Source organism: Ixodes scapularis, unplaced genomic scaffold (genome assembly GCF_016920785.2).
Source record: "Ixodes scapularis isolate PalLabHiFi unplaced genomic scaffold, ASM1692078v2 PGA_scaffold8__174_contigs__length_109621045, whole genome shotgun sequence".
NCBI lineage: Eukaryota > Metazoa > Arthropoda > Arachnida > Ixodida > Ixodidae > Ixodes > Ixodes scapularis.
In genome coordinates, this window is record NW_024609883.1 from 70,416,686 (window position 1) to 70,441,232 (window position 24,547).

Below are 24,547 nucleotides of genomic sequence, written 5' to 3' on the forward strand. Positions count from 1 at the left end.
ATGCTTGGTGTTCATAACCCAGGGAACACGGATTAGTATTTCTCTCCAAGCGTTGACAATTGCAGAAAAAAATTAAAGAAACAACTTTCGCAGTCAGATCGAGGAGCCTTGTGACCTGGCGGCGACTATATCACATCAATCTTTATCCTGGCCTCGGTTTGAGGTTGGCAAAGCACAGGAAACATGCAAAGTTTAGGAACTGGCAGCGTTTGGGTATCCCTTCATTGTAGCTACTTTACACGAGCCCCTTCCCAAATGCTCCTCGAGGCATACATTTTCAAGAGCTCAAATCGAGTGCTTACGCAGTGCTCGTGTCCAATCTGAGTCGCATTAAAACATCCTTACAATGGGTAATCCCGTGGTTATTTTATCACTGCGATCCCTACTACTTCATCACGTTTTGCTGACGAGATACCAAATGAAAACGCTGGCTGATATCTTCCAAGTTACACTGCAACGAAAAAGCATCTAAGTCAGTTGCACTCGTAAGAGCCCCACTTGCGCGACACACTAGTACCAAAAGCTAGCGTAAAATGAGATACGTTTCAGCCCGATATCATTGCACGGTTTCTTTAAATCGAGCAACGGCGTGTGCCACCTAGCCAGAATTGATCATTTTAAGGGCTAATGCTCATATAACACACAATTGAACGAAACCCTTTGAGCAGCGTAATTTCTGAAAATGCCCTCTGTGTGGCAAAAGAGGCTTATTGTAACCATGGTGCGCGACTCTTCGGCACTACGGATTGCCTAAAAGAAAATTAAAAGACATTCATTTCATTCTTCATTCGACTTATTTTACGAACCAGGTAGTAGCCTCTCAGGAGCCTCCATTTTTATACGTTGAAAGACTTGCAAATTTGATAGATTAAAAAAAATATTTCAAGATACTTATTTGTGTCAAGGATTCTACCAGCTTCCACTTCAAGTTGAAGAACGCTTTATTATTGTCGTGTGTAGAATACTGCCCTTTTCACAAGACAAATAGAAGCTGTGCAGACGTAAAAATTCTGGGACTCATAACTGCTTTAACCTCACATAGTTTCTTCATTGAAACAAATTCTAGCTTAGGAACTCTGGCAGATAAAAACACGGTAATTGTGACTTTGCAAGCTCGATAAGGCACTTTGCCTTATCGAGCTTATTTGTTTTATATATATTCTTTTTTACAAATGGTTCTTTGACCTTTGTCTCAACATGGCGTCGATGAATACAAAACACATATTGCAGTTTTATCTATCGTATCACAAAGTCAAGTCGGCAGTTTCAGCTCAGCGACAATTTATAAGTGAGTATGCACGAGGCCCGAATGTATTAAAAGCCTCAAAACGTAGCATGCCGAGTTTAAAAAGAGTGACAGTGTCGATGCGACGCTCGAAACGGATAATATGCCTCGTGTGAATAAAGACAGAGTAAAGGCTGCGGTAACCGCATCTCTACGCACTCTTCAGAAGTCAACTCGTCGTATGACATATGAAAGGAGCATGGATCTAACCCGCACTCATTTTTCAACTGTCTTTTAACTCTATCCGGGTGATTGACTTTCACGATACCACTAAACACACCCCGCGTTTTTCTTTTATTACCGTCACGTTGAAACAGTGAATTTCGAAGTCATCTGTGAGTAAACAGAAGTAAAACGAATTCGACGAATCATCCTATGTCACTCCACAGACCATCATGCTTACTATCTGTCATAGTTATTAAAGCAAGTTTCTTTTTAACCAGGGACATATTTATGATCAACCTTTCTGTCCGTGTTTCTTAAAATAAACGTAAAGCCGCAGTTTCACAGCTCGCACATCAGACAAAAAGCACTGGGTTCGCTGCAGACATGATGACGTTATTATCTGCTTGACATGCCTCAAACACATGTTCGAATCATGTCTACTTCATACTTATGTACTTTCTGGAGACATTTTTTGTATAACCATTGTGACAAGCATTGTGACAAGCAAGAAACGTGTGTGCAGACTGTCCTTTGGACGATCCATTGACCACGTGACCCCTGCTTAAGGACATTGTGCTTTTGAACACAAGTTTCTTTTTTCTTCGTGTGTGTGTGTGTGTGTGCGTGTCAAAACTTTATTGTCAAAACGACGCAAGGTCGGGCACTAAGCAGGAAGGCCTGATGGTCTTCTGTAAGGTATACAAATCGATTTCTAGGTTCTTCTCAAATAACCCTAGTGAACTCTCGCGTATCTATGTATTGTCAAAATTCATATACCTCTGCCCTCTTCATAATATATAACTGGCGTAATGTGTTTGTTTTTTTTGCTTTGCTTTATTGTTTTTATTGGGCATTACTATTATATTTAAGCGCCCTTCGTGGTTTCGATTGTTCGCTCTCGAAAATATAGGCTCTCCCGTAACAAACGGATAGAGAGATGAATAAGGTTGAACCGTTTTGATTAAATACCTGAGTGTCTTATCTACCCGGTGCTCTTAATATCAGCAGTTAAGCTCTAACATACAGATCATTAGGTAGAGCTATTTAACAGTAATACTTGGAAAAATCGCAATCCGCGTGACGGAAGTGGCTTTTCGCAGCCTGTTCTGAGCACCCTCCGCCGTAGAAATGGACAGAAGAAATATATTTATTCGATATAGGCTGCCTCTGTACCGGGAATAAAGGCGCTTTACTTGAATAAAAGACAGTTTTGAGTAACCACAAATTTCATGGTGGCAATTATTGACAGTTTGAACAAAGGCATCAAATACCTCGATCTTCTCTGACCTATATTTTACTGCTTAATGTGGTATCCCGAAAAAGGTTGCCAGTTTCATGTGCCTCATCTCGTATTTATACGTTTTTATACTTTTCATTGAGCTTTAGTGCTACTTTGATTACACAATAATCGCTAGGGTCATGATCCACATAATTATTTTTAGAGCGCAGCTCTTAGGGGTTCGTTTCCGGCTTCAGCGGCGTCGGCGTCGCCGTCGGCGTAACCGCGAGGTCACGTGAACCCCCTTCCCCCCCCCCCCCCGAGGTCACATGACCCCCGAGGTCATGTGACCCCCCACGAGCCACGTGACCCCCTGAGGTCACGTGACCCCTTAGGTCACGTGACCCCCGAGGTCCCCCCCCCCCCTGAGGTCACATGACCTCCTGGGGTCACGTGACCTCAAGGAGTCACCTATCCCTCAGTACGCTTCCATGCTCTTCAAAAGCTGCGGTCTAATCCTGCGTTGCACAAAATCGTAAACGGTTTTCTTTTTTTTTTCAACTGACAAAGGCCGTACAGCGGTTCTGCTCTATTGTAGGGAACATAAAGTCATGGTGTCCCTAGCTTAGTTTGTTTTATTAAGCTGTAGTTTTAATATATAATATATATTTTTTAAAACTATCAGATAAGAGACAACTTTTAAATAAAACTTTTTTTTATTTAAAAACAACTCTCGACAAATATTAATGCAAAATGAGATTGCGCATGCTGTAGCTTTCTGAATAATCATTAGGATTAAAAACGTTGTTTTCTTTTTGGATCCTTTCAATATCTAAAATATACTTTTGTTATGCTATCATTAGATTAAAAATATTTGAAATGTAATCAGAGAGGCGTTTAACGCAAGTAGAAAGTTTATATTCTATCAGTGTGCTGGGCTCGACCGAGAAAATAAGACCCCGTCTTTCGGCCCGCAAAAATCAAGTATGGAATGGGTTGCATAATGCTAAAACTCCACCAGATAATGACGCTAAGGGAGATAGGATCTAAAAGTTTGGGAACGTGATGTTACCCGAATCAAAATATAAAGGGTAAAGACGAAATTTCTCTATTAGCCTATGTCCAGCTAAACATAATTCTGTCAAAGCCGGAAAGAATATTGTGGCCGCTTATGGTATTTATTTCAGTGAAACAGACTTAATCATCAAGAAAGAAAGCAATATTAACTTTGCTTCTGATTGGTTTGTTTAACTGAAATTGTGTGGAGAGGTGCACACAGTATTATTACTTGTTTTAACGAAGTCAGTCTAAGGTGGACATTGACTTTTCTCCTTTTATCTCAAGATGCCAGTAACATCGCGTGTACTGAAACAATCGCATCCAATATGTCGCTGCCGCTGGTGTCAAGTTCAAAGTTCCAGGTTCTTGCAATGAGTTGTGTATTTGCGCGGAACAAAAAGCACGTTTGTTCTTCTTACAAATACCCCGCACATTTGGTGTGTAGTTGTTTACCAAGACAGATGGTGGTCAGGATGATAATGACTATTATGCTGATGCTAATGATCATAATGATAAAGGATCAGTTACCATTGAACTGTTAATTGTCACTACATCTCAAGGGGGGGGGCACTCATTGTCTTTGTAGATGACCGAGGACAGAGTGTCTGCGCTCGCATCGGAAGTTCTGAAATGGGCGGCGTTTACGTCACTTTTAATCGGAATTCTCGAAGCGGCCCAGAAGAAAAGCTCGCTTGGAAAAGCGCCGGGGAAGAGTCGGCGATGCTGCACACTGATAGACTGCGCATGTCTGGTAATATATCAAATTTATTACCTTTTCTTCACGGAGCCATTTTTTTAGAAGCTAATGGAACATATTGATTTCACAGTAAACTTGGTGAAGATCTGGGGCAGTGGGTATGTGTTCGACAAAAAATAGATAACGAAATCTGTAAAAAAAAGCGTGAAAAAGATACGAATACATGAAAGGATAAAACATCGAGAACGGGGACGGAAACAAGATGTCTTTCAGCCTGTTACCTACACCAACACGCTCGTTTACAATTATTACGTGAAAAAAGCTCCACTTATTCCGCCTTTTATTTTTTCTGTTTCTCTCGCTTATCTTTTTTCAAACCTCATTAGCATTTTGATTTCTTAATTTGGTGTCGCTCAATCTTCCGTCTTTCTCGCCTGGGGAAACTAAACAGTCGACGTGACTCACTGCCTGATTGAACCGTTCCATACCACGGACATCTCATTTCCCTTGATTTCTTACCAATTGCGTCTGTCCTTCTCAAACACGCTTACGAGAAACCCACTGCATACATTAATATACTGTCGTAAAGTGGTTAGTTGGGCGAGTTGGTAACGATTGAATACGGTTAAAATTGCGCACAAATAGAAAGGAACAGTGAAGAGGGAAGAGAGAAGAGGGTGTGCCGTTTTGGCACACCCGATACGGTACGATGAGCACTCCGGTACGAACTGAGCATGTCCTACCGCAGAAGACTTACACATGCGCATTCCGTACCGGAGGGCCCACCGAACCGTATCCGGTGTGCAAAAACGGTTCCCTAAAACATTATTTAAGGGAGTTCTAGCGAACCGTTTTGGCACACCCGATACGGTACGATGAGCACTCCGGTACGAACTGAGCATGTCCTACCGCAGAAGACTTACATATGCGCATTCCGTATTGGAGGGCCCACCGAACCGTATCCGGTGTGCAAAAACGGTTCCCTAAAACATTATTTAAGGGAGTTCTAGCGAACCATTTTGGCACACCCGATACGGTACGATGAGCACTCCGGTACGAACTGAGCATGTCCTACCGCAGAAGACTTACATATGCGCATTCCGTATTGGAGGGCCCACCGAACCGTATCCGGTGTGCAAAAACGGTTCCCTAAAACATTATTTAAGGGAGTTCTAGCGAACCGTTTTGGCACACCCGATACGGTACGATGAGCACTCCGGTACGAACTGAGCATGTCCTACCGCAGAAGACTTACATATGCGCATTCCGTATTGGAGGGCCCACCGAACCGTATCCGGTGTGCAAAAACGGTTCCCTAAAACATTATTTAAGGGAGTTCTAGCGAACCGTTTTGGCACACCCGATACGGTACGGTGAGCACTCCGGTACGAACTGAGCATGTCCTACCGCAGAAGACTTACACATGCGCATTCCGTATTGGAGGGCCCACCGAACCGTATCCGGTGTGCAAAAACGGTTCCCTAAAACATTATTTAAGGGAGTTCTAGCGAACCGTTTTGGCACACCCGATACGGTACGATGACCACTCCGGTACGAACTGAGCATGTCCTACCGCAGAAGACTTACATATGCGCATTCCGTATTGGAGGGCCCACCGAACCGTATCCGGTGTGCAAAAACGGTTCCCTAAAACATTATTTAAGGGAGTTCTAGCGAACCGTTTTGGCACACCCGATACGGTACGATGAGCACTCCGGTACGAACTGAGCATGTCCTACCGCAGAAGACTTACATATGCGCATTCCGTATTGGAGGGCCCACCGAACCGTATCCGGTGTGCAAAAACGGTTCCCTAAAACATTATTTAAGGGAGTTCTAGCGAACCGTTTTGGCACACCCGATACGGTACGATGAGCACTCCGGTACGAACTGAGCATGCCCTACCGCAGAAGACTTACATATGCGCATTCCGTATTGGAGGGCCCACCGAACCGTATCCGGTGTGCAAAAACGGTTCCCTAAAACATTATTTAAGGGAGTTCTAGCGAACCGTTTTGGCACACCCGATACGGTACGATGAGCACTCCGGTACGAACTGAGCATGTCCTACCGCAGAAGACTTACATATGCGCATTCCGTATTGGAGGGCCCACCGAACCGTATCCGGTGTGCAAAAACGGTTCCCTAAAACATTATTTAAGGGAGTTCTAGCGAACCGTTTTGGCACACCCGATACGGTACGATGAGCACTCCGGTACGAACTGAGCATGTCCTACCGCAGAAGACTTACACATGCGCATTCCGTATTGGAGGGCCCACCGAACCGTATTCGGTGTGCAAAAACGGTTCCCTAAAACATTATTTAAGGGAGTTCTAGCGAACCGTTTTGGCACACCCGATACGGTACGATGAGCACTCCGGTACGAACTGAGCATGTCCTACCGCAGAAGACTTACACATGCGCATTCCGTATTGGAAGGCCCACCGAACCGTATCCGGTGTGCAAAAACGGTTCCCTAAAACATTATTTAAGGGAGTTCTATCGAACCGTTTTGGCACACCCGATACGGTACGATGAGCACTCCGGTACGAACTGAGCATATCCTACCGCAGAAGACTTACATATGCGCATTCCGTACCGGAGGGCCCACCGAACCGTATCCGGTGTGCAAAAACGGTTCCCTAAAACATTATTTAAGGGAGTTCTAGCGAACCGTTTTGGCACACCCGATACGGTACGATGAGCACTCCGGTACGAACTGAGCATATCCTACCGCAGAAGACTTACATATGCGCATTCCGTAACGGAGGGCCCACCGAACCGTATCCGGTGTGCAAAAACGGTTCCCTAAAACATTATTTAAGGGAGTTCTAGCGAACCGTTTTGGCACACCCGATATAGTACGATGAGCACTCCGGTACGAACTGAGCATGTCCTACCGCAGAAGACTTACACATGCGCATTCCGTACCGGAGGGCCCACCGAACCGTATCCGGTGTGCAAAAACGGTTCCCTAAAACATTATTTAAGGGAGTTCTAGCGAACCGTTTTGGCACACCCGATACGGTACGATGAGCACTCCGGTACGAACTGAGCATGTCCTACCGCAGAAGACTTACACATGCGCATTCCGTACCGGAGGGCCCACCGAACCGTATCCGGTGTGCAAAAACGGTTCCCTAAAACATTATTTAAGGGAGTTCTAGCGAACCGTTTTGGCACACCCGATACGGTACGATGAGCACTCCGGTACGAACTGAGCATGTCCTACCGCAGAAGACTTACACATGCGCATTCCGTACCGGAGGGCCCACCGAACCGTATCCGGTGTGCAAAAATGGTTCCCTAAAACATTATTTAAGGGAGTTCTAGCGAACCGTTTTGGCACACCCGATACGGTACGATGAGCACTCCGGTACGAACTGAGCATGTCCTACCGCAGAAGACTTACACATGCGCATTCCGTATTGGAGGGCCCACCGAACCGTATCCGGTGTGCAAAAACGGTTCCCTAAAACATTATTTAAGGGATTTCTAGCGAACCGTTTTGGCACACCCGATACTGTACGATGAGCACTCCGGTACGAACTGAGCATGTCCTACCGCAGAAGACTTACACATGCGCATTCCGTACCGGAGGGCCCACCGAACCGTATCCGGTGTGCAAAAACGGTTCCCTTAAACATTATTTAAGGGAGTTCTAGCGAACCGTTTTGGCACACCCGATACGGTACGATGAGCGCTCCGGTACGAACTGAGCATGTCCTACCGCAGAAGACTTACATATGCGCATTCCATACCGGAGGGCCCACCGAACCGTATCCGGTGTGCAAAAACGGTTCCCTAAAACATTATTTAAGGGAGTTCTAGCGAACCGTTTTGGCACACCCGATACGGTACGATGAGCACTCCGGTACGAACTGAGCATGTCCTACCGCAGAAGACTTACACATGCGCATTCCGTACCGGAGGGCCCACCGAACCGTATCCGGTGTGCGAAAACGGTTCCCTAAAACATTATTTAAGGGAGTTCTAGCGAACCGTTTTGGCACACCCGATACGGTACGATGAGCACTCCGGTACGAACTGAGCATGTCCTACCGCAGAAGACTTACATATGCGCATTCCATACCGGAGGGCCCACCGAACCGTATCCGGTGTGCAAAAACGGTTCCCTAAAACATTATTTAAGGGAGTTCTAGCGAACCGTTTTGGGCACACCCGATACGGTACGATGAGCACTCCGGTACGAACTGAGCATGTCCTACCGCAGAAGACTTACACATGCGCATTCCGTACCGGAGGGCTCACCGAACCGTATCCGGTGTGCAAAAACGGTTCCCTAAAACCTTATTTAAGGGAGTTCTAGCGAACCGTTTTGGCACACCCGATACGGTACGATGAGCACTCCGGTACGAACTGAGCATGTCCTACCGCAGAAGACTTACACATGCGCATTCCATACCGGAGGGCCCACCGAACCGTATCCGGTGTGCAAAAACGGTTCCCTAAAACATTATTTAAGGGAGTTCTAGCGAACCGTTTTGGCACACCCGATACGGTACGATGAGCACTCCGGTACGAACTGAGCATGTCCTACCGCAGAAGACTTACACATGCGCATTCCGTACCGGAGGGCCCACCGAACCGTATCCGGTGTGCAAAAATGGTTCCCTAAAACATTATTTAAGGGAGTTCTAGCGAACCGTTTTGGCACACCCGATACGGTACGATGAGCACTCCGGTACGAACTGAGCATGTCCTACCGCAGAAGACTTACACATGCGCATTCCGTACCGGAGGGCCCACCGAACCGTATCCGGTGTGCAAAAACGGTTCCCTAAAACATTATTTAAGGGAGTTCTAGCGAACCGTTTTGGCACACCCGATACGGTACGATGAGCACTCCGGTACGAACTGAGCATGTCCTACCGCAGAAGACTTACACATGCGCATTCCGTACCGGAGGGCCCACCGAACCGTATCCGGTGTGCAAAAACGGTTCCCTAAAACATTATTTAAGGGAGTTCTAGCGAACCGTTTTGGCACACCCGATACGGTACGATGAGCACTCCGGTACGAACTGAGCATGTCCTACCGCAGAAGACTTACATATGCGCATTCCGTACCGGAGGGCCCACCGAACCGTATCCGGTGTGGAAAAACGGTTCCCTAAAACATTATTTAAGGGAGTTCTAGCGAACCGTTTTGGCACACCCGATACGGTACGATGAGCACTCCGGTACGAACTGAGCATGTCCTACCGCAGAAGACTTACACATGCGCATTCCGTATTGGAGGGCCCACCGAACCGTATCCGGTGTGCAAAAACGGTTCCCTAAAACATTATTTAAGGGAGTTCTAGCGAACCGTTTTGGCACACCCGATACTGTACGATGAGCACTCAGGTACGAACTGAGCATGTCCTACCGCAGAAGACTTACACATGCGCATTCCGTACCGGAGGGCCCACCGAACCGTATCCGGTGTGCAAAAACGGTTCCCTAAAACATTATTTAAGGGAGTTCTAGCGAACCGTTTTGGCACACCCGATACGGTACGATGAGCACTCCGGTACGAACTGAGCATGTCCTACCGCAGAAGACTTACACATGCGCATTCCGTACCGGAGGGCCCACCGAACCGTATCCGGTGTGCAAAAACGGTTCCCTAAAACATTATTTAAGGGAGTTCTAGCGAACCGTTTTGGCACACCCGATACGGTACGATGAGCACTCCGGTACGAACTGAGCATGTCCTACCGCAGAAGACTTACATATGCGCATTCCATACCGGAGGGCCCACCGAACCGTATCCGGTGTGCAAAAACGGTTCCCTAAAACATTATTTAAGGGAGTTCTAGCGAACCGTTTTGGCACACCCGATACGGTACGATGAGCACTCCGGTACGAACTGAGCATGTCCTACCGCAGAAGACTTACATATGCGCATTCCGTACCGGAGGGCCCACCGAACCGTATCCGGTGTGCGAAAACGGTTCCCTAAAACATTATTTAAGGGAGTTCTAGCGAACCGTTTTGGCACACCCGATACGGTACGATGAGCACTCCGGTACGAACTAAGCATGTCCTACCGCAGAAGACTTACATATGCGCATTCCATACCGGAGGGCCCACCGAACCGTATCCGGTGTGCAAAAACGGTTCCCTAAAACATTATTTAAGGGAGTTCTAGCGAACCGTTTTGGCACACCCAATACGGTACGATGAGCACTCCGGTACGAACTGAGCATGTCCTACCGCAGAAGACTTACATATGCGCATTCCATACCGGAGGGCCCACCGAACCGTATCCGGTGTGCAAAAACGGTTCCCTAAAACATTATTTAAGGGAGTTCTAGCGAACCGTTTTGGCACACTCGATACGGTACGATGAGCACTCCGGTACGAACTGAGCATGTCCTACCGCAGAAGACTTACACATGCGCATTCCGTACCGGAGGGCCCACCGAACCGTATCCGGTGTGCAAAAACGGTTCCCTAAAACATTATTTAAGGGAGTTCTAGCGAACCGTTTTGGCACACCCGATACGGTACGATGAGCACTCCGGTACGAACTGAGCATGTCCTACCGCAGAAGACTTACATATGCGCATTCCATACCGGAGGGCCCACCGAACCGTATCCGGTGTGCAAAAACGGTTCCCTAAAACATTATTTAAGGGAGTTCTAGCGAACCGTTTTGGCACACCCGATACGGTACGATGAGCACTCCGGTACGAACTGAGCATGTCCTACCGCAGAAGACTTACATATGCGCATTCCGTACCGGAGGGCCCACCGAACCGTATCCGGTGTGCAAAGACGGTTCCCTAAAACATTATTTAAGGGAGTTCTAGCGAACCGTTTTGGCACACCCAATACGGTACGATGAGCACTCCGGTACGAACTGAGCATGTCCTACCGCAGAAGACTTACACATGCGCATTCCGTACCGGAGGGCCCACCGAACCGTATCCGGTGTGCAAAAACGGTTCCCTAAAACATTATTTAAGGGAGTTCTAGCGAACCGTTTTGGCACACCCGATACGGTACGATGAGCACTCCGGTACGAACTGAGCATGTCCTACCGCAGAAGACTTACATATGCGCATTCCATACCGGAGGGCCCACCGAACCGTATCCGGTGTGCAAAAACGGTTCCCTAAAACATTATTTAAGGGAGTTCTAGCGAACCGTTTTGGCACACCCGATACGGTACGATGAGCACTCCGGTACGAACTGAGCATGTCCTACCGCAGAAGACTTACATATGCGCATTCCGTACCGGAGGGCCCACCGAACCGTATCCGGTGTGCGAAAACGGTTCCCTAAAACATTATTTAAGGGAGTTCTAGCGAACCGTTTTGGCACACCCGATACGGTACGATGAGCACTCCGGTACGAACTGAGCATGTCCTACCGCAGAAGACTTACATATGCGCATTCCATACCGGAGGGCCCACCGAACCGTATCCGGTGTGCAAAAACGGTTCCCTAAAACATTATTTAAGGGAGTTCTAGCGAACCGTTTTGGCACACCCAATACGGTACGATGAGCACTCCGGTACGAACTGAGCATGTCCTACCGCAGAAGACTTACATATGCGCATTCCATACCGGAGGGCCCACCGAACCGTATCCGGTGTGCAAAAACGGTTCCCTAAAACATTATTTAAGGGAGTTCTAGCGAACCGTTTTGGCACACCCGATACGGTACGATGAGCACTCCGGTACGAACTGAGCATGTCCTACCGCAGAAGACTTACACATGCGCATTCCGTACCGGAGGGCCCACCGAACCGTATCCGGTGTGCAAAAACGGTTCCCTAAAACATTATTTAAGGGAGTTCTAGCGAACCGTTTTGGCACACCCGATACGGTACGATGAGCACTCCGGTACGAACTGAGCATGTCCTACCGCAGAAGACTTACATATGCGCATTCCGTACCGGAGGGCCCACCGAACCGTATCGGATGTGCAAAAACGGTTCCCTAAAACTCTCTATTATCTACGGATACGTCTGACGCGTGTTGGAAGCATGTTTGCTTGATACACATCCATGTCTTAATGCAGTTTTGTACGGCCAATGTGACCACCACACGAGGAAAACGACACTCACGTGAAAGGGTTTGCAGGCTGTATTTTGAACGATGTATGAGCACTGCGACTCAGGGCTTTACGAAATGAAAAACCTGGCCCAGTCTTAGTTACATTGTATCTGGAGTCTGCCACTGGTGCGCTCAAGTACTGCCCTATTCGAGGAACTTTAGTACAGGCCCGCGCATCTTTTATTTTAGGTGCTGACACTCGCAGCCGCGGCCTTAGCGTGCATAAAGGGGATCATTCTCATTTATCCGGAGCGGTCGCTCGTGTCTCAACGTCGTACCACTACCCGTGAAGCTTTGGCCAACTTTGCAACCGCCATTACTTTTGTGAGTATTTATCTTTTCATACAGTACCCATATTTCATTTCACTAATTGCGGTATCCTTTTGGCTACTTCCTTTCGCTGAACCACTAATGTGACTAAACAGTCACTCCACCTAAGGCATCGTTAATGAAAAAACTCTAAAGAAAAGGCTATGTGGTCGCACTCTTGGTGGCCTGAAGATGCGGCATACGCACGGACGCCGAGAAAGTTAATAATAATGTTTACTGTTCATGCGCACGTCAGGTCTTCTTGTATGGAATTGCGCAAGTGAACCTCGGGATCGGCGAAAATTCCTTTAGTTTGAAATGATGGGCCTCCCACGTGTTCTGTAGTAATAACAATGCACTTATTTTTTTTTTCTTGTAGCATTTATAGAGTTAGCACTTAGGAAGAGTGGTTGTTTGGGCGAGTTGGTTTCACATCTTATACAATCTTGTGCGCAGCTAGGACGAGGACAAAAGCAGAGAACAGGACACAACAAGGCGCAACTTTTAACTGAATTTTATTGAATACGTGTCCCGGTATTTACAGTGTCGACCATCGCCGCAAGATTGTATAAGATAGCACTTAGGGTTTTCGTGTCCACGGATTAAGCCGCGATGACATATCTGTGTCAGATAGTGCCGTGACGTCATTCCAAAGGTGCTCTAAATACATATTATTTATAGGTTATCCGTACCGTCACGTGACACCTTGATGTCACGAGATGCCGATGACTGAATATTTTAGAGAGCAGCTCTTAGGCGCCCGTTTCCGGCTTGAGCGCCGTCGGCGTGGCCGTCGGCATAACCGCGGCGACGTTTCGGCATGGTGACGTTTTGGCACTGTGCCGAAACGTCCACGAAGGGTCACATGACCTCACGGGAGTTACGTTACCAGGGTCACGTGATTCCCCTGAGGGGGGGGTCTGTGACCTCAGGGGGGGTCAACGGAGTCACGTGACCTCAGGGGGTCACGTAACTCCGGGGGCGTCACGTAACCCCCGTGAGGTCACGAACCACCCTCAGGGGAATCACGTGACCCCGGTAACGTAACGTGACCCCCTGGAGGTCACGGGGGTCAGCGACGTCACGAGGGTCACGTGACCTCAGGGTTACGCCGACCCCGACGCCGCTCCGGTGTAGCAGGCAGGATGAGGAGGTCAGGGGACGGAGGAGGGGTATACGCTCTTCACAGTACCCTTCCCTCCTCCTCCTCCTCAAGAACTGCGCTCTAATTCGGCGTTACAGGGAGTTCTAAACGGCTTTCACCTTTTTTATCTTGTTTTTTCCTTTCTTAGTTGCATTGGCTCGCTCTACTACGACTGAAGTTCGTTCTAAAAAGCGAGAAGCAGAGAAAATTTGATCTACAAGAAGCGGGGCAGCAATGTACAGCTGTTTGCGTTGGCCTTCGTAGCAGACAAGTTATGATATCGCATTTCGGCGTGATCTGTGTCGAAGCATGTAAGCCCGTTTTTTTTCTAACAGCAGGTAAACGCTGTTTATCGAAAAAAGAAGGCACCTGTGCAGAACATAATTAATGATTTTTTTTTATCAATCAAGTTAATGACAAACGGAAGGGGGGTATGGTACTCCATTCGGAAAGCAGTCTCATTAACAGAAATGCGTGCCCCCGTCCCCTTACCGCCCCCCCCCCCTTTTTTTTTCTTTTCTTTTTGCTACCGAGGTTATAGTGTAGTTGCAGCACTAAGGGAACATAATACAGTGGTGATTCCACGCCAGTTCATGCAATAATGGTCCGGGTCATAATTTATATATTTTTGTTAAAAAAATATATAAAAACCATGTTCTTGGGAGGAACATTGAGCTATATATGAACGCTGTAGTAAATTTTTCGCTGAGATATAAAATAGAGAAGCCCGAGGCGTGGAAATTCAGAAGATTTCAAAATGCTACATTGCACATTCGTCATTTCCTCATCGAAGCTTTCACATCACCGTAACTTTTAATACGCTTTACAGAAGATATACAATACATAAACAAAAAATTAAAAATATGAATAAAATATTTCTATGTAAACAACAACAAAAAAAAAACCATGAAAAAAAACGCGTTTTAGAGACATATTTACAATTTTTTTTTTTTTTTTTGCAAATAAACCATTTTTTATTATACTTCACAAAACATGCGCGTCTCTAAACATTCTTTACGAATATAAAAAGATAATACGCCTACCCTTAATTGTATCTTTGTTATTAACGTGGAAATGCGGCTGATTTCTCAAAATGTGGCAAGATTGGGCGTCGATATTTAAAGAAAAAGAAATCCATCTTTTATTGTTTTCTTTAAGCTCCCATTGGTACTTTGCAGTGACTTGAACTAACTTGTGATGGCAAAAATATTGAGTAACATATGACTTCCAAACGGGAAAAGCTATGACAAACCTTCACTCGAAGCAAGCCAACGCCTTCGTCATAGCGGCCTTGCCGCACAGCACCAAACATTTTGAGCGTTAGTTATGGCATGTCTTTTGTATTTTTCAATTTGTTTTTTCAAAAGGGGTGAATATAACTGACGCGAAAGGTGACTTTGAGCGAGAATACCATGACTTTGCTTACAATTCAAAAAAACAAAAACAAAAAAAAAAAACGGCCCCGTTCCGCAAATTTGCTAACTGTGCATACATAAGCTTAAAAGCCTCAATCGCGCAAGTGACCATGTATACAACCGGCCTCTCAGCATATGATGACTCCCACATATGAGATGCCTGGATTCCTCTCACAGGTCTTACAGTGGTCCAATCTGCTTGCTTCACCGCACGAAACTCTCGAACCCGTTCCACAGACAGGTGGAACATGCAGACATTTGTTATTTTTTTTCCCGTACCACCTTCACGAAGTCTTTAGGGGTGACAATCGTTGAGTTGAGCGAATATCTCAAGTTGACGAGCGTTGCGTGGTGTTTAAAAACACCATCTACTCCATCACAAGCGTTTTTTTTTTTTTGTGTCAGTGACTGAAAAGATCCATCTTGCTGATGAGTACGGCTTCCGAGACAATTCGTGTAAATGGAAGCGATTCTTGAAATGCGCCGCCGCTCCGTCTGATACAAAAATTATTTCAGAAAAGACTGGGCAATGTTCATCAACATACTCTTCTATGGCCTCTATGGCTAGCAGAGATTGAGCTGTGTCATGTGTCGTGTCATCGCTGACAACGGCAAAGCTTTGCGTGCCCCGCGTGGACGCAACCACACTTGTGAAATGAGAGACTTGAGTTTTTTTCCAATGAAAACTCTGCACTTCGGTTGGGAAGATTGCTGTCCAATTTTCCGCAAAATCGAAGTGGAACATCACTGCGTTGGGTGGTAATGCGGTTTTTGAGTCATGTATCAGGCTTCGTTGAAGGTCGCGGATGTAAGAATGCCTCATATACTTTTCGCTCTCCAGTTCCCACTGGAAGGCAGACGTGTTCATAACCTTTTCGACGAGTTGGCCGGCGTCCCATAACGCGAAACTGATCTCTTCGTCTTCGTCAAGATGGAGCGACTGCAGCGAGATGCTCTGCCTTTTTGGGCACTTTTCGCAACGGCGCAGGAAGCAATCGTTCTGTGGAGCACTGCAGAGGTAGATGCGCTTGAGGTCGTCTTCAGTCATTTTCTTTGGGGCATTTGTTAAATCCGTTAAAAGCAACTGAAAATTGACGCAATATATATGCATGCGCACACCTCGTACGCGGGACTTTTTTTTTTACCCATTTTGATCGTAGGGAATAAAATTTGGAGATGCCTAGTTCTGGATGGGGATGGTCCTTCCTAAATGGCTGGTAAGCTCCCTTAATAGAGCGGGTCATAATACCTTTTACGACTTCGGACATGTTGTTGTTCATGGCTTTGACGACGTCCTTTTCGTTGGGGCTTTGAACAGAGCATGCGAGGTCGTCGCGTGTGTAGTACTCAATTGCAAACCTCACGTCTTTCGCATTCGCATTTTTTCACATGTAGAGATCAGGGGTTGCCCATACTCAAGTTTTACGCTTCAGTTTTCTTGTTTGATCAACCATGTGGGCAGTCGCTTCCGGCACCAGACGCCATACTTCTTTCTTCGAAATCCTTGGTGGCAGACGCATGTGCAATCGCTTGCGTTCCTGGTGAGCATTGCATGCCTTCAGCGCTTCGCGGAACGTGTCAAACCACTCCGCGCAGTGCTCCGCCTCTTCGCCGGTTTTCACGCCATAAGTGCTTGACAGCTTTCTTAGAATCCAAGAACTCACTTCAGCTTAATTTTCTTCAAATACGTTCACGCCCTTTTTTTAATGGTTTTACGTGGTTTTAATGGAGTTACTGACAGACTAGCAGCACACAAGTCTTGACTCACTTCAGCCAGAATTTCATCAGAGTCCCGGAAAGAAGAGTTTGATGTACTCACGTTGCGAGGAGAAGCAAATTTTGTTATGGAGGTATTTGTAGCAATGGTGGCCTTAAATTTCAGATTCGTTCACTGTCCGTAGAGCCAGTAGCTTTTCCAAGCGCACTTTGTTGAGTCTCCCTACCGGTACGAGGTGCTTATCTCTATAGACGGTGTCGCCGAGGTCCGTGCCGCCAGGACGTGCTAAAGTATGCCAACCAGATGTGCTCCCAAGAAACTTCCGGTTTCTTCAGTTTCGTGCGCGTATTCGTAGTGAGGACGATGTTTTCGGCGTGTAAGTCATCCCCCTTGAACCGTGCACGGCGTGGCCCTTGCTGCGTTGTACCAGGGTGCAGTCTGAGATCTGGAACGAACCTTCTTTCGCAAGTGCGAACATTTAGGTTCCCCACAGAAACCGAGAGAAGGAAAGCCTGGATCGCAGCGGTACGACGGGACAATTGGCTGCCTACTAAGAGCTCACAGATTTGTTCTGCCCACTTCGTTCAAGGCAAGTATTTAATTTAGATTTTATCATCCCCTGCCACGGGTTCGGTGTCTCGAACGTTAGCGTTGCGAAACATTTCGCACGCAAACAAGCGTTCCATAACATCGCCCGAGATGCTCGGGAGTGCAATCGTGAGTCAGCCGGCTTAGCCGCGTTTAATGGACCCTGGCTAATTTCGAAAGTTAAGACTGCTGCTTGATGGCTCAAGAAGTTACTGTCGCGGACTATGCCGGATTATGGGGACGTATTCGTCGTCTTTAGATGGTCGAGGCCGCGTCAGGAGCCATCGGGCACTTATGGTGCGCTGAAAAATCATCCGTTCGTGTATCCGACTTCGTTTCCACGTGGTTTTCGACAGTAGCTAAAGCTAGGAACGAGTGATCTCGGATTTCGCCTGTGCGTTCGCTAGAGGATAAGCGCTTAGACCGAAAGCGCTGACAAGCTGGGCGACGCACTTCCCCCTGATGCAGCTGCTGTCCAAAAGAATCTCGATCGGAGCCTAGTTTCAGGTTGTGTAATGTGGCTTCGTGTGCAACATTGCACTGCTCTTGTTTGGGAAAACTAAAGCATACGTAGGAAAGCAGCTAGGTAACCCTATTTTAAATTACACACGTAAAAATTTCCTCACGTGCGTGTGTCCGTGACACAAAAAACAGTAAAAAAATGGCATAAAGCGCAAGGGTGTGTCACTTTCTACCGTAACTTTTTTATTTTTAAAGGACCATGAATCCGTGTCATAAGTTACTCCTTTGCCCTTGTTCAATGAAGGAAATTCTATAAACATGTTCTCAGCGGTTTCCCTTCCCCACAATTTGTTTACTGTACAACTCTTCTGCAGAGTTAATATACAACTGTTACTGTTTCCACTGCACGCTTGCATGTATTTTGTAATGTCTGTACATTTATGTCTTTCAGGCAGGCCATCTTCTGATACAAGTCATCCTGACTATGTCCCTACACTGTTCCCTTATCGTGTTCGAGGGAACCTCGAGCAGAAGATCGCACGGTACCAGCGTGCTAAGAACAAGCATGCGCCAAGTGGCCCCCCTCCAGTAGACCCTGGCCCTCCAACAGTCACCATTGAGAGTGTTGGACTCGAGAACAATGTTGAAAAGGCATGTGACGCAATAACAGAAACAAAGCTTACTCTACAGGACATCTCAAACCAGATTTTGGAGAACGAATCATTAAAAGAGCGCATCATTTGTATGGAACAGGACTTGGCAGTCGCTAAAAAGAAGATTGCTGAGCCTGAGGAGGAAAAGAAGCTACCCAACCTTCCGGAAGTTACCAAAAGCACAGTCATGCAGTCTGACAAGACTGTGAAATTTTACACGGGGCTAGTGTCTACAGCTATGTTTAATGCCTTGCTGCAGTTTGTGCTGTCCATCTGGAATCCACCATACAGAACATGCCTAGATGCAGAGCAGCAACTGATCCTAGTGCTCATGCGACTGCGACTAGGTCTTCTATCACAAGACCTGGCATGTCAATTTGGCATCTCAGCACGCACTGTAAGTGTAATTTTCCACTCGTGGCTCGACGTTTTGGCAGAGAATCTCAAGAAGTTCATCATCTGGCCATCTCGGCGGTCGATTCAAACCCGTCGTCCACGAGCATTTCCAGACCCATTATTTGACCATGTCAGGGGAATAATTGACTGCACGGAAGTATTTATCCAGAAACCAAATGTAATGAAGGCCACAAGCCAAACTTTTTCCAGCTACAAACACCACAATACCATCAAGCTGCTTGTTGTGGTATCCCCGTCAGGAGCAATCACATTTGTTTGGAAAGCCTGGGGGTGGGGGGGGGGGGGGGGGGGGGTTCCGACAAGGAGCTAACCTTGCACAGTGGGCTACTTGACATGGTTGAAGAGGGAGATGTTTATCTTGTCGACAGAGGGTTCCGCTGTGAAGACATGTTTGCAGCTCGAGGCGCAACCCTTTTGATGCCCTCACTAACAAAGAAGCGCACCCAACTACCTGGAGCTGAAGTCACTGCGTCAAGGAAACTCTCCAGCGTCCGCATCCATGTTGAGAGAGCAATAGGAAAGCTGAAAGTTTTTAGATTATTCCAGACTGAGCTGCCGGTAAGTTTCGCGAAAAGAGCCGGCGATGAGGGCTACGTGACCATTGACAAGATAGCAGCGGTGTGCGGCGGGATTGTCAACCTGCAAACTCCTCTCATCAACAGCCGCTAGGAAAGCTCTTGAGAATAGCTGGCAATGAAGGCTTTCCAACCATGGACAAGTCAGCAGTTGTGTGTGGTGAAGTTGTCAACCTGCAAACTCCTATCATCAACAGCCGCCAGGAAAGCTTGCGAGAACAGCCGGCGTTGAAGTCTATGCAGCCATGGACAAATTAGCGGCTGTGTGTGCTGAGCATGTCAACCTGCCAACTCCTACCAACAGCCACAAGGGCTTGGCTGTGCATCACTGAATGTTTTCATTGCAAAGGAAGCAACACATGGTGAAGTGTGAAGTCAGTGTGGCTCATAATGATTTCTTGAGTGCTAGACTGCATTGATCGGTAAATACAAGCATTTTTATTATGCTTACTTTTGGTTGCTGGGTGCATAATTTTCTTGACTACTAATTACATGTGACAAATGAAAGTGCAAAGTGAAACACAGACGAGGTAAGACACGTACGACAAGGGCAGGCCTGCGCCTGTCCATGTCGTACGTGTGTCTTATTTCGTCCGTGCTTCAGTTTGCACTTTAACCTTTTAGATTACATAAACTAGACCCAACAAAGTTTTTTTAGTGACAGATAAAACCTGAACTCAAACTGCCACCTTGACAGGCTTTGGCTTTTTTTTTATAATTTAAGTCCCTCATGATCATAATATTACAAAATATTCACTGGTATGTGCTGTACATTCTTGTTCGTCGAATTGTTCAGAACTTTTTGTATGTGTATAGTACATTCGGGGCACTTTTGAGCTGTAAAAGTAACTTATAAACATACTTGACTAGTAACATCAAAGCCAGACAGCAAAAAGATATTCTTAAAATTTTTAATTGCATGCAGCATAAAAAAAGTCTGAACAAGTTGTGCTGACATTTAGTTGTCGCCAGTATGGCCGACAATTTGGCATGCAGTGCACACCCATGATCTTGGTGTGCGTTTAAGGTTTACACACTTCAGATGGAAATTGTCACAACAAAGTTAACATTCAAGGCTACGCAGCCTAATTACATGCAGCAACACCAAGAAAAAAAAAAGTCCGAACAAATTGTGCTGACATTTAGTTGTCGCCAGTATGGCTGACAATTTGGCATGCAGTGCACACCCATGATCTTGGTGTGCGTTTAAGGTTTACACACTTCAGATGGAAAATGTCGCAACAAAGTGAACATTCAACAACACGGCCCGACCTAGCGCCATGGCAGTAGCATGTTGTCCTCGCACATTCCATTTGCTTGAAGATTCGCATGGACTGCAGTTCTGGAAAGATGTGGTTAATAAAAATGCACTCTGCTTTAAGTTTTGCAGCTGCCCAGAAATTCTCATCAAAGGTTAGAACCTCAATATTTATGTGAGGTTTCGTAAAAACAGCAAAGTATGCTCGACGGAGCTTCGTGGCCGCCATTTGTGGTTGTACTTGGGCATAATAACCGTGATCGTGCCTCAGCTGCAGGTTCTCATCGAGATAAGGTAAACGCTTGGACGTTTTAGTGAGGGAAGCACCTTTCATTGATGCAGCACACTTGACCTCCAGGACTGCCTTCCCGCAGCTTGCGCAAGAGACAATGGCACCGGGAGATGCAGCTAGAAAGGGCAGGCTTCCTACAACAAACAAACCACACTCATTTAGTTGCAGGTCTTTATGTTTCAGGGACTCCCTTGCAATAAATGCTCGTTTAGCTTCTGGTTCCTTTTCGGAGCCCCAACGGAGGTTTGAAACACGAGGTGCCTTTATATACCCCATAACCTCCGCCACAAGGCCGTCGGCACCGCTCTGGCATGTAGCCACACGACCCAAGACAGACGCTGTTATTCTGCCCTTCCGTTCTTGCTTCCACCTGAGGGATCTTGATTGCCCGCGAGTGGCTTTCTAAATCTCAGTGCAATGTGCAGCTGTTAGCCGAACTTCCTGGGCTGCTTTTAGGTCCATGTTTTGGTCAATACCACCAAGTGGCAACTGTGAGGGCGTCTCCTTGCGCTTGGCCGGTCTCTCCGGTTCTTGGTCAGCTGCTTCAGGAGCGGAGTCAGTTTCCTCGCTGTCCGTGATCGAGCTCTGCAGAAGCATTTTTGTGGCTAATGCCTATAAGAACAAAAACCGGATTAAAGTTTACATTGGTTGGTGACAATGCGTAATGCAAACATCAGTGGCTAACCCTCGAACTGGGAATTGAACCCGGATTTTTAGTATAGTCATGTACAGTTTGGATGGCTAGGCACAAGACACTGGACTTATGAGCTGAAAATAATTTATTTCGATTGTCTCACCTTTATTCAGTGCATGAAGCCGCGAACTTGTTCGTATGTCCATGTCGGTACAGGTCCCCGTGGTCTCGGGGCAACTTGAATCACAGCCTGTCCTACCTTTGGCTTGAAGAATATGACGTCGTGAAGTGGTGCTGCCTGCATGCAATTTTGCAGTTAGTTCTTGCAGTTGTGAAAAAATACTGACGTGACAGAGCAAAAGTGAAGACTTGAAATCATGAACGGCTTGCTACACTTTTTATTGACACCTCAATCCACATGCATGCCACATCAGTCGGTGATGGGGCGTTTAGCCCGTACTTCACAGTTGCTTCAACGCTGAAGAGTAGAGCAGCAACGTGAGTACAGCATTCCCCCAGGCTGAAATCCACAACAGCATAAGCATGATGTATTAAGTACCCAGAAAATGCAAGCAAAGCATGAAGCTCCATGTGTTGACGAATGTGACAAGCATAACACCATAAAAGCACCCATTAGATTAAAGAACATTTCGTGCAACTTCGAAGAACTCACAGCATCAAGTTTCATGACATGGTGGCAATTTGTAATAACATGCACTTATACTTTGATTATGCATAGCAACTCAAAACGATTACCACTATGTAGATACGTGCAGCCTGTTCGCCAATGGTACATCAAAATAAATTAGTCAAGTAGTGTTTTTGTGGGTAAACAGCGCTCGCGTATTTTTTTTTTTTTTTTTCAACGCAATTCTGGAGGGAAATTGGAAACCCAGACACTTGTAGCTATCTTTAGAGTCGCGCGAGATCGAACAATGTAGTAGGAAATCGTGAGTTTTAGTAGATCGTGTCTACAGGGGACGACACATTCCTAGCGGGAGATAGGGCTCCCACTCGAAGCACGTTTGAAGCGCACGCCCGGAGCGGTAGCGGGCCCCCGAAAATGATCTGCCAAAACTTCCAATCACTCAAATAGACTCTTGTGAATGAAGTACTCACCCGGCCATGCACGTGCAACGGGCACTAGTAACAGTTCCATCGTCCTGTACAACGCACCACGGTTGGTATGCTTTCGTTAGCGTTTGACTGGCCTCGATAGTTGCCGCAATGACGACGGTGCCTTCCCCACGCTTGCCTGCCTTGAACGACACAAGCCGTTTCACTTTTCCACTCACAAAGGCGTTGTATGCTTCGCCCATCTTGGGGCTTTTGAACTGTTCCTTGGTATAAAAGCACACTCCTTCCACGAGATACATGAAGATGTCTGCTGCCGTGACTGGGGGGAAGTTCCTGGAGTCCGAAGAAAAGCTAAACCGGTACCAGATCACCGTCCAGCGGGTCGGGCAGCTCTTGGCCTCTGAACGACAACTTCTCTCGATACCGATTTTGTGCCTCGATGTCGAGCCCTTTAAAATAGTCACTTGACATTTTCGTAGGCGAAAGGGTAAAAACTCTGCACACTAAAATTATCACGCCGGTCGAAACATCGGCAACCCAGCTCGTACGCACCATTTGGAAACCACGCAGGAAAAAACCGGAAATTCTTCGACCGGAAGTCGCGGGGGGGGGGGGGGGGGGGGGGGTTTATCCAATCAGCGTCAAGCGCCGCTTGTTTGCAAACACCGAAAGCGTCTATACACTTTCTCCTTGTGTATCCGTACATAGACCACACAGAGCAATCGCACGGTGCTGAATCGTTGGTTGTTCGATTTGACACTATAATCCGTTGCAACTCAAGAACGAAGGGCGAGGGTAAGACATTCCCGAGAGGAGGAAGCGGACGGAACGCTAAAGGGAGAAGGGGGTTTCCCTCTCTCTTCTCCAGGGCTCCGTCTGCTTCCTCCTCCCCGGACCGTCTTACGGACTATAGGCTCTTACTCGCTTCGTAAATGACAGAACTTGAAACCTCTTCGCAAACGCCTAATTGAGAAGTTCTGAATTCCTCTCTCCCGGCTCCTAATATCCGGTCGGAGTTCCGAAAGAAAATGTCCTTTTGGTTATGAAATTCTGTCTTTCCTTGTAGATATAATCGGTGCGTCGCGCACGGTTAAGCTGGTGTTGTTTGTTTGTAGTTCCAATTATTGAGCACCAAATACATCGAGTCTCCTGTAAGTATAGCGATAGTCAGCTGTGTTTTATTTTCAATCACCGTGTGAGTTTCCTTTATTGTAATGTTTTTGGCGTTTTCGGTGTGCGTGTGCGTGCGTGCTGTCTGTCTGTGTGTGTCTGTGTTTTGGGGAAGGGGGTTTCGACGGTAAAAAGGGAGAAGGGGGTTAGGGGTTCTGTTATGTCGGTTCACATAGCGTGTTGAAACTCATCTGCTTAGGTCCTTGGGAGAGGTGCCCATACCCGTTGCTGTACTTCAACTTGGAGTGATTTACTTTGTCCGGTTAGGTTCGGTCAAGTCTTTGCGGCCGCCTGTCTTTATCTTCCTTATTTTTTTTTTTCTGTGTGGGCATGCATTT

At 46.7% G+C, this 24,547-nt stretch overlaps 1 protein-coding gene and 1 pseudogene across 1 annotated transcript in view; one reads left to right on the top strand and one right to left on the bottom strand.

Annotated features, from left to right (window-relative positions):
- LOC120839141 (arylsulfatase-like) overlaps positions 1–19,872 on the top strand; it is a 76,639-nt gene extending 56,767 nt beyond the window's left edge. The window contains 2 exon segments of the mRNA XM_042287023.1: positions 18,824–19,183; positions 19,750–19,872. Of these exon segments, the coding sequence (XP_042142957.1) occupies positions 18,824–19,183; positions 19,750–19,872 (483 nt within the window).
- Positions 19,873–20,920: 1,048 nt separating this feature from the next.
- LOC120838737 lies at positions 20,921–23,510 on the bottom strand (annotated as a pseudogene).
- Positions 23,511–24,547: the final 1,037 nt, after the last annotated feature.